Source organism: Sinohyriopsis cumingii, chromosome 2, assembly GCF_028554795.1.
Source record: "Sinohyriopsis cumingii isolate HCF-2022 chromosome 2, ASM2855479v2, whole genome shotgun sequence".
NCBI lineage: Eukaryota > Metazoa > Mollusca > Bivalvia > Unionida > Unionidae > Sinohyriopsis > Sinohyriopsis cumingii.
In genome coordinates, this window is record NC_142962.1 from 105,574,513 (window position 1) to 105,591,605 (window position 17,093).

The 17,093-nt window shown below is 35.9% G+C and overlaps 1 protein-coding gene across 2 annotated transcripts; it reads right to left on the bottom strand.

Annotated features, from left to right (window-relative positions):
• Positions 1–761: 761 nt before the first annotated feature.
• On the bottom strand, positions 762–16,762 carry LOC149805552 (calmodulin-alpha-like). 2 transcript variants are annotated; one of them, XM_089950158.1, is made up of 6 exons: positions 16,601–16,762; positions 16,257–16,286; positions 7,307–7,337; positions 2,548–2,691; positions 1,680–1,922; positions 762–1,086 (listed from the first exon to the last, which is right to left on the bottom strand). In XM_089950158.1, exons 3-6 carry the CDS (start codon positions 7,335–7,337, stop codon positions 1,058–1,060), a joined length of 447 nt encoding a protein of 148 aa, XP_089806284.1. In that variant the 5' UTR covers positions 16,257–16,286; positions 16,601–16,762; the 3' UTR covers positions 762–1,057. The 2 variants fall into 2 exon arrangements, with proteins under 2 accessions (XP_089806284.1, XP_089806283.1); XM_089950157.1 differs by lacking the exons at positions 16,257–16,286; positions 16,601–16,762 and adding an exon at positions 7,750–7,873.
• Positions 16,763–17,093: the final 331 nt, after the last annotated feature.

Genomic DNA, 17,093 nt, shown 5'->3' on the forward strand with positions numbered 1-17,093 from the left:
ATGATAAAATGATATTAAAAAAAGAATCGAAGTAAACAATAAAAAAAATTAGAAACTTTCAAAATGCAAACTGTGATTGATTAATTAATATGCTTGTATCATCTTCTATATCCTGATTCAAGTTTAAAATATGTGGTAAACAAACGTAATACTAACAGCGACATTAACACACTGTTACTAAACAAATGCATCGATTAAAAAACATCCAGCACACATTAATGTATCAATATTTTGTTCGCTTTCTCTTTGAATCTTCTGTTTTGTGTTTACTCCGGTGGCCTAAGTGATTAAATCGTCCGCCTCGGACGCGAGAGATCACAGGCTCTAACTAAAGACATCTAAAAATGGTACTAGCAGCTGCCTCGCTTGGCGCTCAGCATTAAGAGGTTAGTGTTAAGACTGGTCGCCCTGGTGTCAGGAAAATTGACTGGGCGGGACATGATATTACATGTCTGTGGTATGATGCCCCAGTGCGAAACATCACTATAAAACTGCCATACTGAGGACATATTAACAATAAGACTGAACTTTTTTTAAAACTATGTTAACAATCCAAACCACTCACTCAATCAATACCAACAAGAAGTCAAATGCTAGGTCCTTTTAAATTTTAAACAAACAACAACCACGCAAAAAAAACTTAATCCCAAATCACCGTTAATGAAAAAAAATAATGTGCGAGTAAAGGAAGTTGAACAAAGATATAAGTAAACTTCTCTAACTGAAGAGCAAGGACTGTATACACTTTACATAAAGTCATGAATGGTCAATAGTTTATTTTACATCTTCAGTACACTTTTCCATGTTAAATATATAAGCAATCACTCAGCCCTTTACAAAATCCCATTGATAATGTAGGTAATCTGAAGGGGAAAAAAAGACTCTTCTTGATACGCAACGATAGTATCATGCCATATAATAAAAACCTATCGATGACGATGGTGGGTAGGGCTAATAAGAAATGACTACCATCACGTGCGCAAGGTAGTTAGAGTTAATTTCATGTAAAAAATCGGTTTTGTACTCAAGACCGCGTATGTTACGTGAACCTCAGATTTCAAATGGAAGTCATCAACCTCAAAAAATCTGAAAAAGAACCGAAATATCAATTCAAATTACAGAAGAAAAAAAATGTAAATTCAACGAAAGAATATATATAGCTCAAAATTCTGAACGATTCTTTGACAGATACCCAGTGTTGGAATGTTAAAGAAAATTAAAATTGAAAAAAATGTCGTTAATGAGATGAGTACATTTAACATTAGACTGTCAACCTTTTCGCCCTAGGTTATGTACAAGTATTCCAAGCCTATGCAGTAATGATTGTATTAGGTCGGTTTTGTGGATTTGATCGAAATGCTTATACACAAATAAATAAATTTAAATCTCTTTAAATATGATATTTCAGCAATCGTTTCAGCATTTAAGCGTATGATGGCTATAAAGGTTTTTACTTTATGAAATGGGCCTCGAATCTTTTTGTGTCTATAGTAAGGGCCTTGAATCTTTGTGTGTCTATAGTAAACAACTGGAAAATCATACTAACCGTTATGCAATGGCCGATGTATGTATGTATGTATGTATGTATGTATGTATGTATGTATGTATGTATGTCTGCCTGCTTGCCTGTGTGCGTGCGTGTGTATGTATGTATGTGTGACATTTACACTTTTCCTCACCATCATAATTTATCTTCCCATCCCTATCAGTGTCAGCCTCTTTAATCATTTCCCCTATCTCTTCGTCTGTCAGTTTCTCTCCTAGATTGGTCATGACAAACTTTAGTTCCTCATTGCAAATGAACCCGTTACCGTCCCTGTCAAAAATGTTGAAAACATCCTTGATTTCCTCCTCCGTGTCTGCCTCTTTCATCTTTTTACCCATCATGATGACAAAATCGTTAACCTCGATGATGCCATTTCCTGAAATGAAAATACCGAATTAATGTGTGTGTGCGTGTGTGTGCGTGCGTGCGTGCGTTCGTGTGTGTGTGTGTTATTTACTACGCCAGCGGAGGTTCGGTCTAGTGGTTGGCAGCATATTTTCTAAGATAGATTTTCGTTGGTTACATTCCTGCCCTAGTCATATTTTGTTCACATTCCTGCCCTAGTCATATTTTGTTCAGCTGAGCATGACAACTAACCTGGATTCGATACACGATCTGCCCAGCCCTGGCTGGCTGCCTCTATGTCTCCTTGGATTTTGCACACCAACCATCCATTTTTATGGTATTACATAGATAATAACGTGCGGTGACAAAAAGAACAAATAAACAAACTTGCTTGAGTCGGCTAACCTAGCAAGCTGGAACTGGACACTCGTTGTCAGCAACTCTTCCAAACTTGTCACATCAGGAAATCCAGCAATCCTGATACAGACGACATCGTTTACTTAAATACTGACAACTGGTTGCATGATGTTCGGGGAAAATACATTCGATTGACGACAGGTCTAAATCTGCATAGATATATGAGCTTTTTTTAGATAGTTGGTAAAATTTTATTGGTAATGTTCCACCCGCCGCACTTTAAAAGCCCTACTACTTACCATCCATGTCCATTTCATTCACCATGTCTTGCAACTCTGCCTCCGATGGATTCTGACCAACAGATTTCATCACTGTGCCGAGTTCCTTAGTGGTAATGGAACCGTCTCCATCTTTGTCGAAGAGGCGGAATGCTTCTTTAAACTCTATTGAAAGACAAAACATGTTTCCTATACAACATTTGTATGTATATGCAGTCTTCTTATGGAATAACGCCATGCAATATACTGTATATATCGCTTTATGCAAATACATTGTCCACAACGAATCTCTCAACTCTTTATTCCCGCGTTTTACCAACCCCCGAATCTCCCAACTCTTTATTCCCGCGTCATACCAACCCCCTCAGTAAGCCCCTTAAGTTGGAACAAAATGCCAGTTTCTATATTTATTTCTCAGTTACAACACCACTTGATTCTGATATACATTAATCGCCATTTATCTGTCTAATATTGTTATTCAATGGATGTTGTCAAGACTGGCCAAGAATGAATCAGCGCTGAAAGTCTACCTCACATGACGTGGGCTACTATTTCTGACAAAGTACATGTTACAAGGGCAATACGAAAACACCCATTTCATTACATTTAAATTAACCATCTTTCATCACCCTATACTGTGTCATTACCGTCAACTTCTTATATTATGCCCATACCATCAACTCCTTATACTGTGTCGATGCCATCAACTGCTTACACTGTACTGATTCCTTTCAACTCTATACTGTACAGATTCCTTCAATTCATTATACTGTATCGATACAATCAACTCTTTATACTGTCATGATTCCTTTCAATTCTTTATACTGTACCGATTCCTTCAATTCAGTATACTGTACCGATTCCTTCAATTCATTATACTGTACAGATACAAACAACTCTTTATACTGTACCAAATTCTACAATTCATTATACTGTACCGATTCCTTCAATTCATTATACTGTACCGATTCCTTCAACTCTTTATACTGTACCGATTCCTTCAACTCTTTATACTGTACCGATTCCTTTGAACTCTTTATACTGTACCGATTACTTCAATTCATTATAATGTACCGATACAATCAACTTTTTATACTGTAATGATTCCTTTCAATTCATTATACTGTACCGATTCCTTCAATTCATTATACTGTACCGATTCCTTGAATTCATTATACTGTACCGATTCCTTCAACTCTTTATACTGTACCGATTCCTTTCAACTCTTTATACTGTAATGATTCCTTTCAACTCTTTATACTGTACCGATTACTTCAACTCTTTATACTGTACCGATTCCTTTCAACTCTTTATACTGTACCGATTCCTTTCAACTCTTTATACTGTACCGATTCCTTCAATTCATTATAATGTACCGATACAATCAACTCTTTATACTGTAATGTTTCCTTTCAACTCTTTTTACTGTACCGATTACTTCAATTCTTTATACTATACCGATTCCTTCAATTCATTATACTGTACCGATTCCTTCAATTCATTATACTGTACCGATACAATCAACTCTTTATACTGTAATGATTCCTTGAAATCTTTATACTTTTTCTATACCATCCTCATTATTTCATATAAGGTACTGGCTTCAAATTTTATTTGGACCCGTTTGGAAACGAATTTAGAAAGGTACTAGTCGTGCAGTATACGTCTGCATGCGTTCTCTGCTGTAGACGTCAAGATGTTTGTACATCTTAAATTCTCGTGTTTGAGATAAGTTGTCAATGTAATAAGTTATAACATGGCAAAGAACATTAATTAGAAAGATATCCATTTTTTGTTTCTATAATTTGTGCTTTTTCACAAAATCCTATTTGTTTTATGTTTTGTTGTTGTTTCTGTTTTTCAGTTCATGTCTGATAATGAACTGAAAAATAGCTACACTTGGCATGAAGGGCTATAAGCATGCCTTTATAGTTCTTTACAAGGTTTACATGACGGTGTCTGATACTCATTTCTGAAGGAGGTGAAAGGGGCTTTGGCTAAAATGCCAAGTGGTATCTCCAAGAAAAAAATATTATATAGCTCCAGTCTTGAAATAACACTAAACATGTTATTGAAGAAAATATTTTTGTCTTCTTAAAAAATAACATTTTAAGAAGATTGTCAAATAAAATTTGTATAGCGTATCAAGGCAGGAGTCCTTGATAGGGAAACTGCAGAATGGTGATCTTTCACTAAATAGAACATCTCTCTCTCTCTCTCTCTCTCTCTCTCTCTCCGCTCATTCGGTTGTTTTTGTTTTCTAATGGACAAAAGTGTTTTGGTTTTCTAAAGGACAAACGTAACTGTAGGCCAAATTGATCATGGGCAAAATATGTCCTATGTTGTGATCATTGTTAGAAATAAATGAGGTAAATTATGTAACAGAAAGAAAGTGAAACCAACAATTTTAAGCAAAATCAAACAAACTCTTCATTTTTCTACAATACAAAGTGAATATTTATTTAAGGGACACTCGCAGCATTTTGATTTAATCTGAAATATCATATCATATCTCTAAAATATAGAATGTTACGAATTAATTCCAAGCGCTTGAATGTTTTGATGTAACACAGCAATGCAATTCAGAATGTCTTTGATGAGTTCACGAAATTCCAAAAGGAGTGTGTATAAATCCAAAAGCCAATGAACACTTTAGCAATTCCCATGAATATTATAAATAAATAATTCCTCTCAAACCATATCTGAACGCAACTGCAAATTCCGGTCATATAATCCCACAGGCTGATATACATCAGAAATGATTATTGCCACTATTGATACACATTTTCACTTGAAATATAACGGAATGTAATGTAAAGATTTCAAACGGGGAAGCCTAAGTCTAACTTTAAACTTGAAAGACTTGATTTCTTACTATGTAATCATATTAACAACTTACAATCATATACAAAAGTTAGCTGTGTAAGCATGTTGTTTTACAATAAAAATCCATGAACCAATTATGATCACACAATATAAATTAAATAACTATGACGTCATTATATTTATCGTCTGCACTTCACGAATAAAAAGGATCGGACTCAAAGAGTTGTTCATGAGCAAATTTTAAAATGGCAAGATGAAGAGTCTGTATTCAGACTTTCATACTAATGACAGCACGAAATTGTCATGATAATGTCATATTTACTTCCACGAGATTGTCAGGATAATGTCACATTTACTTCCACGAGATTGTCATGATAATGTCATATTTACTTCCAGGAGATTGTCGTGATAATATCACATTTACTTCCACGAGATTGTCATGATAATATCACATTTATTTCCACTAGATTGTCATGATAATATCACATTTACTTCAAAGAGATTGTCATGATAATATCACATTTACTTCCACTAGATTGTCATGATAATATCACATTTATTTCCACTAGATTGTCATGATAATATCACATTTACTTCAAAGAGATTGTCATGATAATATCACATTTACTTCCACTAGATTGTCATGATAATATCACATTTATTTCCACTAGATTGTCATGATAATATCACATTTACTTCAAAGAGATTGTCATGATAATATCACATTTACTTCAAAGAGATTGTCATGATAATATCACATTTACTTCAAAGAGATTGTCATGATAATGTCACGTTTACTGCCATATTCCAGAAGATAATGTTCTATTGTATATTACTGTTTGTAATTTTTTTTTTTAAATTTTAGATCCTATCACAGGGGCAATATGTCATACATAAAGGTCACCATAACCTAAATTTATTTTCGGCATTCTAATTAATGTTTAAAATTGTTGCCGGAGACTATTAAAGAAATCTGTAGAGGCGAGGAATGCATGCAGTGATTATACACAGTATTCTTATCTTCGATTCTGTGACATGGCAGCAAATAATGTGAATGGATGAAACTGATGAAAAAATTTCCGTTAATATCCGAACATTAAAGTTTGGCGAGGTTGGAAACTGCGTGGTCTATGGTACATAGCAGGTTGAGTACACCATATTTAATGTTATTCAGCGAAGCCAAAATAATATTCAGAGTTTTCCTTTCATGATGCATCTACTCTGTCGACACTAAGGCAAACAGAACGCACCTCCGAATTCGTGCCTGACACTCTTTTCTATAAAAAAAAAACTTTCTACTCGCCAATAATTCGTATCCATATAACAGGGATGAGACAAGTTCTAAACACACTATCCACACAACACTACTACAGTGATTAGAGCGTCCGCCTCGGATGCGGAGGGTCACGGGTTTGAACCCCAGCCAAATAATACCAAAGACTTATAAAAATGGGTCTAACAGCTACCTCGCTTGGCGCTCAGCATTAACAAGTTAGTTTTGGGACTGGCCGGCCTGGTGTCAGGATAATGTGACATAGTGGGACATGATGCTACATGTCTGCGGCATGATGCACCAGTGCTAGACAGCACTATAAATTGCAGACGTCGTAGCGATATGACTGAAATATTGCTAAAGCTACGACAAAAATCCAAATAAATAAATAAATATCTCTCTCTCTCTCTGTCTCTCTCTCTCTCTCACACACACACACACACACACACACACGCACACACACACACACACACATCCAGTCCAAGTTTTATTAGTCCCAGGTCATTTGTGTGAAGGAAAGAGACGATAGACTCTAATTTTACATTGGGACAAAGCAATAAATGTTCTCATGGAAATTGCACTTTCGAAATCGTCAGTGAGTTGAAAACAGAAGAAAGTATATTACATCATAGTCAGGAGAAAAAATACTGAGCTCGGATAAACATCAGTGTTTTTACATACCTGCAATTTGTTCTTCTGTGAAATCATCCATCTGACGGAAAAGTAAAAATTTAGAAATAAATCAAGGTACTAAGCTAAAAATAAGCAAATGGGCATACAAAGAGAGAGAGAGAGATGGCTATTTGATTGAGTGATTTATAGGCAATCAATGATAAATCAATTATCACCCCAACGAATCCAGATAAGTGCCATATATAACTAACAACAAAAGCTACTTTTGCCAAAAACATTCTTCACCACCAATATAAACCTTTTTCTCTCTCTCTTTATATATATATATATATATATATATATATATATATATATATATATATATATATATATATATATATATATATATATATATATATAAAGCTTTTCAACGATTTCAAATATCATTGCTGGATTAAAAACGAGAACACTCGATGGTTTTGTCTGAAAAATAATAGTACCTAGATACTTACACCAGTCATTCTGTATTTCTTGCTTGTTATTCCATACTTCTTATATTACTGTACTCATATGTAGCTACACGTTGCAATCCTATGCTTATAGTTGAGAATGAAAACTGAAATTCATAAATGCGTCAAAAGAGTTTCGGATTTCAACCGGTCTTTTGTTTTTGTGGGCGTGCTTCATGAATTTTTAAGGGGCTAATAGGTTCGAAAGATTAGAAATCCATTTTTAAAAGTGACCTCATTAACCTGCTTACAATTCGGCAGATATGCATATGAATGCAATGAGTTTTTAACCTTTGCCATCCACTGTACAAAGCACGTAGTTTCTCTCCAGGAAGGAATGAAGGAAAACAGAAGAAGGAAAAAGAATAGTAACTAAAGAATAACAAGAACAAGAAGAATGAATTTATGGTGAATAAGCACATGAACTTCTTTTAGTGTTTACCTCTATAATGCATACACCTCTGAACTGCATCCACCTGTATTTAAATGTAGGTGTCTTAAGTATTAAATGTACCTTAGTTCATTAAGAACTCCATATACGTTTGTTTTATAAGTAAAAAAATAATGCCAATAATAATAATAATAATAATAATAATGATAATAATGCCAATAATAATAATAATAATACGAATGAAGTACTTTTAAGATGGCGGACACAGCTTTCCAGAGAAATTAATCCTGATTGGAACTAAACCTGTGTTTAAAATATAGAAAGTAGAAACACATTTGTCAATCAGTTTAGACAATTTTGTGCATCCTGAGATCAAAGCTTAACAGTGAGCACGAAAATGACATTGACAGTAGTTAGATAATCCATTTTTCATGCTTTCATATATATATCATTGAAATACCAATAGAAGTATAATATTTATTTAAAAATAAACGATGCCTGCAGTTTGTTTTTAATGAAAATTTATAAAAAGAGTGGTATCTCAATGATACAGCGTTCATACATGTATTTCATTTTATACTTGCAATTCCGACAGAGTTAGGATTCACTTCAGGAAACTCTATTAATGGAGTGGGAAAAAACTGATAAACTATACACATGCATGCTCAGTGTGTTTACTACAAACAATGTAGTTCGTTACCTATTGCAGCTATTCACAATACTGTTGGGAATTGATAAGCTGCTTCTTTTCTGTGTTAGCTTATATTTTCATTCTTACTGTCCAACAGATGATAACAAAAGATAAGACAGATGATGCCAAAAGATAAGACTGATGATACCAAAAGATAAGACAGATGATACCAAAATATAAGACTGATGATACCAAAAGATAAGACAGATGATAACAAAAGATAAGACTGATGATACCAAAAGATAAGACAGATTATACCAAAAGATAAGACAGATGATAACAAAAGATAAGACTGATGATTTAAGTCAAGAAAGTAGCGCACTACCAACAAAAAAACAAACATGGTTAGCTTCTTGAACATCGAACTCGAAGACATTCAGTTACTGGCGAGTTTATTGAAATGATAGGGTTATTTATAATGAGCGAAATGACGAACCAGCAAATCAAACATTTAAATTTATTACAGTTAACATCGACCATATGTTTGCGTCTGTCTGTCTGTCAGTCTGTCTTTCTCTCTCCCTTGCAACTTTGGATTACTTTGGATACATGCCTTGGAAAGTTTATAGACACCATTACGACGACCGAAGTTCTTGTAGATTACTTGGTGTAAATTCAAATAAAAGGGTTTCATCCAGGTCAGAGTCTTTTCCTCTCTCACTCTACATATTCTTACCTATTGTATGTATGTATTTATGTATGTATGTATGTATGTATGTATGTATGTATGTATGTATGTATGTATGTATGTATGCATGTATCTATGCATGTATCTATGTATGTATGTATGTATGTATGTATGTATGCATGTATCTATGCATGTATCTGTGTATGTATCAATGTATGTATGTATGTATATATGTATGTATGTATGCATGTATGTATGTATGTATGTATGCATGTATCTATGTATGTATCAATGTATGTATGTATGTATGTATGTATGTATGTATGTATGTATGTATGTATGCATGTATCTATGCATGTATCTGTGTATGTATCAATGTATGTATGTATCAGAGAGGGGGGGAGAGATAGATATTATCAATAAAAAAAACGATGAGTAGGTCATTCACCCTTTGTTATGGCTATATTCCCATTGCTTTAAATTCACCATACTCCTCCCTACCGCAGGTGGGTCTGATTTCAATATCCTGGTTACTGACAAGGACGTTGACCAATCGGCGTGGAGCACACTTCTGGCAATAAGTAATGTGTAGATTAACATTGCAAAAATACCTGGTGACTCTGACATTCTTCTATTTCTCGTTCTCGGAACACAGATACAATTATGACCGGATAAACAGAAAATTGGCTTCATGACTAATTAAAGAAGCAACACATCAGACCTTTGTTATTCAATGATACTTGAGACAACCACCCACTTTAAACTTCTATTTTGTGTAAGGTTTTCTTGAGAGCAAGTCCGTAATTAGATGATGTTACTGTTAGCCACAGGACGATTTTGTCATAGATAAAATAGTTAAACGTTTGTCCAGTAATATTTTAGTCACATCTCACATTTTGTTTTTATCATTTTGAATTGAAATATAGAATTTTTTCCTCGCATACAGTTATTGCATATGTTCATGACATGTTGGTGCAACGTGAACTGTCCACAGTCTGTCAGTGAAACGTAGCACAGAGAACAAATTTTGTGTTTGATTCTGGATCGAATGGATAGCCAGTGTAGGTACAGAGCAGCGGGGGAGGTGTGCTCTGATCGTGGTACTCTAAGTATGATCCGAGCAGCTGCGTTTTGAACTTTTTGAAGTTTTTCAAATAGATATTGAGATGAACCAGACAGAATTGAGTTACAATAGTCCAGTCTTGAAAGTACTAATGAACATAGAAGTGTTTTAGTGGCATCAACTGAAAGATATTTGCGAATGGAGCTGATGCGTCTCAGCTCAAGATATGCAGCCTTGCATATGTTCATGACATGTTGGTGCAACGTGAACTGTCCAGAGCGACACCTAGGTTTCGTACTGATTATATCCCCTGCGATTATGTCAGAAGCGACGTAATAGAACATACTAGTCCTAACTGTTAACTGTAAAAGACCCACGAACTTTAAAATTAAAAAAATGTTGTTTATTATTTAAATCGATCATGACAAACACAAGCTTAAATCTTAAAGCATCGGACTCTAAAGATGCTGCCGAAATATGACGTAAATACATTTCAGGATAATATATATATTATCTTATATTGATCTAGTATTCAGTAAAGTCTGAATTGAATTAATCCGTGGTCTTTCACCAGTACCTTTCTTCCCTAAATTTTTAAAGGTTGAGAAGGAATGATATTGCATGTTTTGTTAGTTGAGATCAGTTATTTGGTCAGTGGGAGAAAACGAGCGAACGATATCGTGAGTACCGTATTACGGGGTGTACAGATCAGAGTTATTTTGTAATCTGAGGAACAGAGCAACGGTTAACGCGAGTGTTAGGCGAAGAGGTATTGTTGATCTGCAGTGGTTACCAATTTGTTCTTTGTACCCTCTACCGATTTTAGAAACAAAACGCCTCAAGGATATAAAAATGCACAAAACTTAGTCATTGTATTCGCTGATTATAATTTCTGAAGTGATTGTCCTCAGAGGGTCCGAAACCTGTCAAGTTTTTTTTTAGTTTTGAACCAAACAGGAGTTTCTTTAGTAGTACGGTCGCCATATTTGCATGGGCGGGTCTACGTTTTAAAGCAACATATCGATTTAGTTCACCATCTTTGAGAATCTCAATAATTCCGTACATTTTGGGAGTTACGTCTCTTTGAACACATGTATACAAGAGTTCCTACTTTTTATTTGTTCAATTTGTTTAGAAATATTAAAACTAGACATTACAAATTTAGGATACAGGCTACACAGCATTTACTGAAATGGACTGCTCTAGAAACCAGAAAAGTGTAGTGAGCAGACTGTCTGCTTGTTTACATCGAGGGATTCAATTTGCTTTGAATCGCCAATAAGTTGACGGTGTTAGGGACCTCTTGGAGACATTCAGTTAGAAATTATAAATCAGTAAAAGAAATGACTATGTTTTGTGCATTTTTTATAGTCCTGATGCTTTTAGTTTTTTAAATTGGTGGGGGGAAGGGGTTACAAATAAACGGGAGAGTGTGTGAATACTATAATTGCGTTCGGTAGATTCTGCATTTATCTGCATGACAAAAAAGGTAATAGATCTAACAAAAGTTATGGGACCCCACTAACTTGTCGATAAACACGCATTTAAATAACAATCATAACGTGAACACAGATTCTTTACGAACCGTTTCAAAATTCAGGACTAATTGTGTTCACAAGATTCTGTCAATAATAATAATAATAATAATAATAATAATAATGTGGACTTTGTATAGCGCCTAATCTTTAGAAGCTCTAACCGCTTTACAACATTAGATAACAAATATAACATAAACAACATATATGATATTATTACAAAAAACAAACACCATGAAATTAGAAAACATAAAAAATATGCTGTAAATATTTAAGGTAGGGAACATTATTAGGTCTTCAAGTTTGTTCTTGCAGTCGAAATAAGTGAGATTTAAGAGCACTCTTGAATGGGATCACTTTGTGTCTAAATTCAGTGGGCAATTCATTCCACGTTGCTGGGCCCTGGTATGCAAAAGAACGCTGTCCATATGACTTTGTTTTCATTATGAGTATACGATTGTCAGAAGAGGAGCGTAAGTATCTTGCTGGTGTGTACACATGGATTAGGTCTAATAGGTATGTTGGACTGGAGTCTGTCAGTGAAACGTAGCACAGAGAACAAATTTTGTGTTTGATTCTGGATCGAATGGATAGCCAGTGTAGGTACAGAGCAGCGGGGGAGGTGTGCTCTGATCGTGGTACTCTAAGTATGATCCGAGCAGCTGCGTTTTGAACTTTTTGAAGTTTTTCAAATAGATATTGAGATGAACCAGACAGAATTGAGTTGCAATAGTCTGATGCGTCTCAGCTCAAGATATGCAGCCTTGCATATGTTCATGACATGTTGGTGCAACATGAACTGTCCAGAGCGACACCTAGGTTTCGTACTGACTGTGTGAATTTAATGTTGGTGTTACTGATATTTATTGTTTGAGGTAAAGGATGTGGCTGAAAAAGTGTTTTTGTTATGATCAGAATGGCCTGTTTTATCATTATTCATCTGTAGCTTGTTACATGTTATCCATGATTTCACATCAGGAATGCACCTCTCTACACCTTGGATGGTAGCATCAACTTCCGTTGGGTGGCTGATTTGTATATTTGGGTGTCGTCAGCGTACAATTGGTGAGACACTGGGTGATGATCTATGACACTTGAGAGAGGCTGAGTGTATATAATGAAGAGACCCGGTGCAAGAACAGACCTCTGTAGAACACCGCAACATAGATTAACTGGGCTGCAGTGTATTCCATTTGCAGACACAATTTGTATCATGTTGACCAAGTAGGACTTGAATCACGGTAAGGCTGTATCATGAATGCCAAATACATGCTGGAGACGGTGTAGTAATATATCATGGTATATTGTGTCAAATGTTGCAGACAAATCAAGGAGGGTGAGGACTGTAATCTTTCCGCTATCCAAAGCAGAGAGAATGTCATTAACTACTTTTAGAAGAGTAGTTTCAGTACTGTGGCAAGAGCGATGTGCAGATTGTACATTGCTAAAAATACTGTTTGAATTCAGATGAGATACAAGCTGGGATAGAACAATGTTTTCTAACATTTTTTATATGAATGGGAGATTAGAAACTGGGCGGTAGTTCTTTAAATCGTTATGGTCCAGTTTTGGTTTCTTCCGCAGAGGCTTTACAATGGCAGTTTTGAAAAATGATGGGAATTCCGCGGATGAGAGAGAGGTATTAATAACATCAGTTAGTGAAGGCAATACTGGATCTAAGCACTCAATCAGCAGTGATGATGGAATTGGATCAAGTTTACATGACTTTGGTGCACTCTTCGTGACGAATAATCGTACTAAATACGTAGAGACAGGTTCAAATGCTGCTAATGGTTGCCGCTGTAATTCTGTATCCCAACTGTATGGTGACGACGAGTCATTTGAAATTGTGTTGTCAAGCTTATCTCTAATGGTTTGTACTTTGTCACGGAAGAAATTTGCAAACAGGTCCGGAAAGTCGGCTGGAAGGATGGTAGTTGAAAGTGGTGTGCATTTGTTCCTTGACATTAGCTTGTTAGTAATCTCGAAGAGCTCTTTGCAGCTGAAACTTTCCATGATCTTAGTACTGTAGTGGGCTGATTTCGCTGCATGGACTATGTTTGTGACGTTCTTCTCAGCGGCTTCATAGATTTGCTTATAAATAGCTAGTTTGGAGGGAAGCCAAAGCCTCTCAACTTCACGGTGGTCTCTTTTAGCAGTGCGAAGCTGGTCCCTAAGACTGATACACCATGGAGAACAATTTTGAATTGATACTCTGCACTTGGTGGCTGGGGCATGTTTGTCGAGCAGTGAACTCAGGCAGTTATCGAGTTGTTCTGCTGTAGGAGGTAGTTGTTAGGTTTGCTTGGATGTCATGCATTAGTTTGGTTCTATTTATCATACGGGGTTTCTCTTAGTAGCAAATAAAGGTGGAGGGTTAGGGACTGACACGTCAAGATGGCATATAATGCAGATGTGATCTGATGCATGTTCATGGGATACCAGGGAGGAACGTAGAATACACAACATAAGGCTCTAAGTATTAAAAAGATGCAGTAAATAGTTTAAAGATCACGGAAGTTCCATTATTTGCAAATATGTGCATATTTATAATATGAGTATGATACGTATAACGATCCATTAAAAAAAACCCGGAAGATAAGTTGAATTTAGAAGATTCACTCTTGCACTGCATTCAGCTGTAGGACGCTAAGGGCAGTAACTTTAACAATCATATGTAGAGCACACTGAGTTGTCCATGTGCGGATAATCAGAATATCGCCATAACATAACACAGTTTTATAGCGATCTATTGAAAACTGTGAGACCAAATGCATTTAGAATGTTATATTATAAACTGCGTATAACTACATGTCAAAAAGAGAGCAAACTTGCATGAGTAACATGACCCGTTCACCATTTCGCAGAGGCCCATCAAAAACACGCGGAACACCCAATCATAAATTCTTCTGCACGACAAAAACGGCGGCAATAACTCTGAGCAGAATTTGTTGAAGGACTGTTCAGTTTTCCGTGAATATTGACATGAAACTCAGTACATTCAATAATCATCAACATATGTGATAAATGTTGACCAGTCTTCGTATTCACAATAGTTTTATGAAGAAATATGCCATTGTTTTAACTATCGACTCGTATCCATCTTGGGGCAGAGGCAGGGCCGTAGAGAGTGATCACGGGCCCTGGAGTAAGAAACACCCGGTCCTCTCCTAGTTAAAATTGTTGTTCGGCCCAGGCCTCCTTACACGACCCGGGGATATATCCCCGGTTGCACGCCCCCCACCTCTAATCGGCCTTGGGTAGAAGTGGGATGTCGGAAAGCCGATTGCTCACCATTCCTGCAATTATTATTATTATTATTATTATTAGTAGTAGTAGTAGTAGTAGTACTGCTAGTATTAGTAGTGTATATATTGTAGTTTTGTTGTTGCAGGTACAAATCTACACAGTGTGCAAATGGTGTGCATGTGAACGAGGTATTTTCATATTTGTATTTCGATGCTGTGAAATATTGCTTTTGTAATCACACTTTAAACGGATGACCAGTCTAAGAAACCCATTATATGGCAATATAATAGTGTTTTTAAGTGATACTGGGCATGCATGATATCCCCCACCCCCAATACCGCTAGAAATGTTTTTAGTTTTAGATCGAACTAAGACATATATCTATCGAAGGTTTAAATTAGGGTGTACATCCTAATGTAGGCGCTGTTCCTTAACGATGTTTGGAATTGGATGTTACACCGATAAGTGAAGTGCGAAAACATGCTGTCTACTTAGTAAATAAAAGAAAGATGTGTGTGTATGTATGCGTGTGTGTGAGTTTATATTTTTAACGCAGCTCTAACAGTTTTTCTGTCTTATCGCTACGATGTCTGCATTGAGGCAGTTATAGTGATGTCTAACACTGGGACATCACACCACGTCGTAAGCATTTAGCATCATGTCCCACTCAGTCACATTATCTTGACACAAGGCCGACCAATCCTAACACAAACTTCTTAATGCTGAGCGCCAAGCGAGGCATCTGCAAATACCGTTTTTAAAAGTCTTTGGTATGACTCGACCAGGGTTCGAACCAGCAACCTCCCGCACACGAGTCAAACGCTCTAACCACGACGGCCACCTGAGCGGTCAAAAATAAATAAAGGCAAGACAGTAAGTTATGCACGAGTTTTGTAAAGCTATAAATAAAACTACTTAAAATTATCACCGAACAATTTAAAATGAGCACTTACCTGCTATCTGATCCTTCTTTAACTTTTCATCTGTCGAAGTACGAGCGATAAATACATTAATTACATGCAATAATTTATTAAAGAAAGAAAAAGAAGTAGATAATATATAGTTTGATGTGAGCATATATTTATTATCTCTCAGAATGTTCGGTGAATTCAATCATTTGTTATGAGCGATGGGAAATTATAAACCAGAATAAAGATGAGTAAACCCGTGAGAATAGCATCACTAATAAATCAATTGATCGATGGATTGAATATTCGAGAGAGAGAGAGAGACAGAGAGAGAGACAGAGCAAGAGAGAGAGAGAGAGAGAGAGAGAGAGAGAGATTTTAGTTCTTACCGGTCTTTGATATTAGCTGGTCAATATTTAGTTCTGTACAATTAAAATAAAACGAAGTTATTTGTAACTAAATTTTGACGATTACGCAAGCTGCACTGTATATAGATTGTTCTGACCATCATACAAGCCGCACTGTATATCGATTGTTTTGACGAGCATACAAGATGCCATGTATATCGATTGTAATGGCATATACATCTGAACAAAAGGTCTATGTTTGTGATTAGAAAAAACATGATAAATAAGTAGTGTAACTTAATATCTTCACTGCGCTTTTACTGGTGTTATACGGACCATGTTGACCTGTATGTGATCGGAAGCGGTGACATGTTTCATTTGTGTCGTGTTATGGGTATGTTGGACTGTTTGAGATCGGAAGCTAGTATAAAGTTTCATCTGTGTCATGTTAGGGGCATGTTGGACTGTTTGTGATCGGAAGCTAGTGTAAAGTTTAATATGTGTCGTGTTATGGGTATGTTGGACTGTTTCTGAT